This window comes from Amphimedon queenslandica, unplaced genomic scaffold, assembly GCF_000090795.2.
Source record: "Amphimedon queenslandica unplaced genomic scaffold, v1.1 AMPQUscaffold_11655, whole genome shotgun sequence".
NCBI lineage: Eukaryota > Metazoa > Porifera > Demospongiae > Haplosclerida > Niphatidae > Amphimedon > Amphimedon queenslandica.
In genome coordinates, this window is record NW_003548103.1 from 1 (window position 1) to 3,968 (window position 3,968).

The 3,968-nt window shown below is 36.0% G+C and overlaps 2 protein-coding genes across 2 annotated transcripts in view; both read right to left on the reverse strand.

Moving 5' to 3' along the window:
- Positions 1 to 4: 4 nt before the first annotated feature.
- Positions 5 to 3,962, reverse strand: LOC100637358 (trichohyalin-like; the record flags this gene model as incomplete). Its single annotated transcript, XM_020005192.1, has 11 exons — positions 2,576 to 3,962; positions 2,340 to 2,528; positions 2,092 to 2,142; positions 1,988 to 2,041; positions 1,683 to 1,949; positions 1,490 to 1,633; positions 1,253 to 1,438; positions 929 to 982; positions 772 to 834; positions 562 to 702; positions 5 to 502 (listed from the first exon to the last, which is right to left on the reverse strand). Coding segments are annotated over exons 1-11 (2,886 nt in total), but the record flags the coding sequence as incomplete, so codon positions are not given.
- Positions 3,928 to 3,968, reverse strand: part of LOC109589071 (uncharacterized) — a 1,571-nt gene continuing 1,530 nt past the window's right edge. The window contains exon 3 of the mRNA XM_020005193.1: positions 3,928 to 3,963. Within this exon, the coding sequence (XP_019860752.1) occupies positions 3,928 to 3,963 (36 nt within the window). The remainder of the gene's footprint in view (positions 3,964 to 3,968) is intronic.

Genomic DNA, 3,968 nt, shown 5'->3' on the forward strand with positions numbered 1-3,968 from the left:
CCTCATCAGATCCTCCTTGTGAAGGCTGTGATGGATCCTGATGTGATGGATTCTGATGTGATAGATCTTGATGGGCATATCGAGTATGAGGCTTAGGAGAGCTTGTAGCAGATCCATAACGAAGAGGATTTTTTTGTCTAAGCTGATCTATTTCTTCCAATTCTTTATCAATTTTAATCTTTTCCTTTTCTGCCTCTTGTTCATCAAAGCCTGACTCCGTTTCATAGTATTCTGGTTGTGCTGGTTGTGCTGGTTTCTTGAAGAGTGCTGCCATTTCTTCAGCTGTAAATTGTGGCTTCTCATTTAGATGATCAGAAACACGACCAGGACGATCCATTTCACCTCGTCCTACAAGTTCCTCTCCCTTGGCACCAGGGCCACTGCTTGCTTGAGCTGACATCTGATAATAATTACCACCTGGTACATCATTACGACGTGATGAGATATGAGCCTGATTAGAAGCAGTGGAGGCATCGTGGCCTTTCAATTTATCCTTTAGTACCTACAGAAAATGCACAACACAGTTCTCTCTGAAATGTTAACTTAAATTTAACTACATACTTCATTAGCTTTCTTCAGTTTTTCATTTAGATCCTCTAGTCTAGTAATTTTTGCTCGTTCCTCATGATATGCTGTCAGCAATTGTTCATTATTAGCTGATATATTAGTTAACTGCTGTCTCAACCCAGCCAGCTCATTATCCTACAGTAAATGAGTTCATCAAGTGCACATGCACACGCACACACACACACACAGTATTTGAAATATTACCAGTTGTTGATTAGTTATAGATACATTATCTAACTGTTGTCTCATCCTAGCCAGCTCACTAGCCTACAGTTAGAAAAGTTACAAAACAAAACATAGTTACAGACTACAGTTACTATAGTTACAAATATACACATACATGTAGGTGCTATTATATTACCAATTCTTGCTTAGACTTTATTTCTTCATTAAGCTTCTGATTCAACTCACGAACCTACATGTATATTAATACATGTATAAGTACATGATACAGACAGGATAATAATGTAAATATGAAATGTAATAAACAATGCTCCTTGTTATTGTACACAGGATATTTCGTCAAAAATGGCTATAAGTTCTATAATTTTTTGATACATACGTGTGTAATACATGTTTTTATGTTGTATACTAAGTTTGAACTGATTCTGATCAAAATAATTTTCATCTGGTCCAAATTACAGTGACTCACACATGTGGTAATATGTAAAGTGTATGTACATACTTCAGTTTTATGTTTCTCTTGACTCTGAGTTAAGAGACTTTTTTGTTTGTCCACCTCCCGACTGTAAGCATTGACTTGAGCTGTAAGTATTTGAATTTCTTCATCTTGATTCTGATCATTTTTACGACTGTAAGCACTAAGTTGTGTTTTCAGAACTCGTATCTCTTCATCTTGAGCTTTTACTACCTGTCATGTACATATAACTGAACTGTTACACCCATAATGTGATATTAATACCTCCCCTAGGTTGGCTACTGCTTCTTTATCAATTTTATTTTGTTTCCTTGCTTGTTCAGTTTTGGTTTTCAGTTCCTCATATTCAGCATGTATTCTTTGCCTGTCAGTCCTTTCTGATTCAAAGTCTTGTTTGTAAACTGCATTCTAATTAACAATGATAATTAATATTAATAAATTATTAACAATGACAAACCTCTGCTTCCTTTGCTTGCATGTTCTCCACTAATTCTTTTATTTGTAGTTTTTGTTTGTTGAATTTCTTTACAGCCTCATCAAGCTGTTCCCTTAGTTGTCTTACGGTTTGTTCCTTCTCTTTTGAAGCTAATTGAGCTGTTGTGGTTAACCTCACTATCTCTTGCTCCTTTTCTTCCAACGAGTCATTCAAGTCTTCATTTTCTTGCAATTTATTACTCAGTTCAACACTTAATTCTTCAACAGTTTTTTTTGAGCTAGCCATTTCCTAAAAGCAAAATCATAACAAGCTAACATAATAATTACTTCTTCAAGGTGCTTTAGCGTATCCTTCAATTTTTCTGATTCTTTGTTTAGTGCCTTTATTAGTATAGTAGTTATAATGATGACACACAAGTTAGATTAATTACTTTGCAATATTCAAGGTCCCCTGTTAAATTTTGAATAGTTTTATCTCTATCCTAATAAATTATAATAGTAACCATTTCACAAAACATTAGTGAAAATTATATTACACATCCAATTCATTTTAAATTAAGTGTTTGATACACAGGATTTTTTCTGGGTTAAAAATTGGTAAAATCATAGAATGATATTGGATTTTGATCAAAATTGGGGAGTAGTTTTGGTGTGAGGAATTTCAGCATACACAACTCACTTTTAATTGGACTTCAGCTACTCTCAAATCATTTTGAAGTGTTTCTTGGGCTTTCACTTGTATCCTTTTGTCACCTTCGACTTTAGCGATTTGATCCTCAAGCTCTCTCACTCTGGTTTCAAGCTCTTTTTTCATCTTATCTTCTTCTGATAGACTATTATTAGCAGAAGCACCATCACCAGCTTCAACCTACACGTGTTATATTATACAATCTATTTTAGAGGGTTTAGCCTCACCTTCTCTTGTAAAATAGCTAGTTCACCTCGTAAATTATTCTCATCATCTTCTTTTTGTTTCAATTTTTTGCTCAATTCTTCAAGCTCATTTTGAAGTCGCTTCTCTCTAGCTTCATATTGTGCTTTCAGTTGAATTTCGCTCCCTTCTATACGAGCTCCAAAGGCTGCTACTTGAGGCTTTCGTTCATTACGCATATGTTGATCAACTGCTTCTCTGACTCTCTCGCTCACTTTTTTTTCAAAATCTTCCTCTAACTTAATATAAGCAATACTTTTTTCCTCCAACTGAGCTTTAAGATTTTTCTCCAACGTTTCAATTTCCTGTGTTCTCATTTTGACTTGATTCTTTAATTCTTCCATTTCTTTCAACGCTGCTTCATCCTTTTTTTTCTTCTCTGCTGTCCCCTCAAGAAGCTGCTCCACTTTTTTATCCATTTCTTTTTTGTATTGCTTTTCTTGGGCCTCATATTTTTCATGATAGTGCATCTCCAGCTGGTTCTTCTTAGCTATTTCTGTGTTTAGCTGTTGTTTAATTCCCTCCAGCTCTTTGGTATACTTCTCTTCCAACTCAGCCGTATGTTCCACTGCTTTCCTCTTTTCTTCCTCTTCCTTCTCCAGTAATTGCGTCAATTCGGTAATTCTATCTTCATCTTTATTAAGCTTCTCCTGTAGTGCAACCTTCTCCTTCATTAGCTTCTCCTTCTCGTTTGTAAGTGCCTCCTTAGCCACCTCTTTTTCTTTTATCAGCTTCTCCTTTTCTAAGTTTTCTTTCTTAAGCTCCTCCTTTTCTTCATTAAGCTCCTTTTCTCTCGTTAGCTTCTCTTTCAGTTGATTTTTTTCCTCAGCCACTGTAATCTCAGTTTCCTTCTTTAGCCGCTTCTTTTCTTGCTCCATCTCTTCATTTTTTGCAAGTAGTTTCTTTTTCCACTCTTCATTCTCTGCAGTCAGTTTTTGTTCCAGCCCATCCTTTTCTTTTGTTAGCTTCTCCTTACCCTTTAATAGCTCCTCCTTCTCTTTTGTTAGTTCCTCCTTCTCTTTTGTTAGTTCCTCATTCTCTTTCGTTAGTTCCTCCTTCTCTTTTGTTAGTTCCTTCTTATCTTTCGTTAGTTCCTCCTTCTCTTTCACTAGCTCCTCCTTCTCCTTCTCCAGTTGTACAGTATGTGTTAGTGTAGCTGATTGGTCTACTACTACATGTACACCCCTTCCTCTTCCTCCTCCTCCTCCTCTACTTCTACTCATTTGTGTTTTGAGTAGAATAATTTCCTCTGCATAATCTTTTATTTGTTTCTCCTTGTCTTTAAGCTCTCTCTTGTGTCTTTCATTCTCTAATTCAATCCTTGCTAGTTGGAGACTCAGTTCAGGATCATCACTGGATTGCTGTGGTACCACTGCC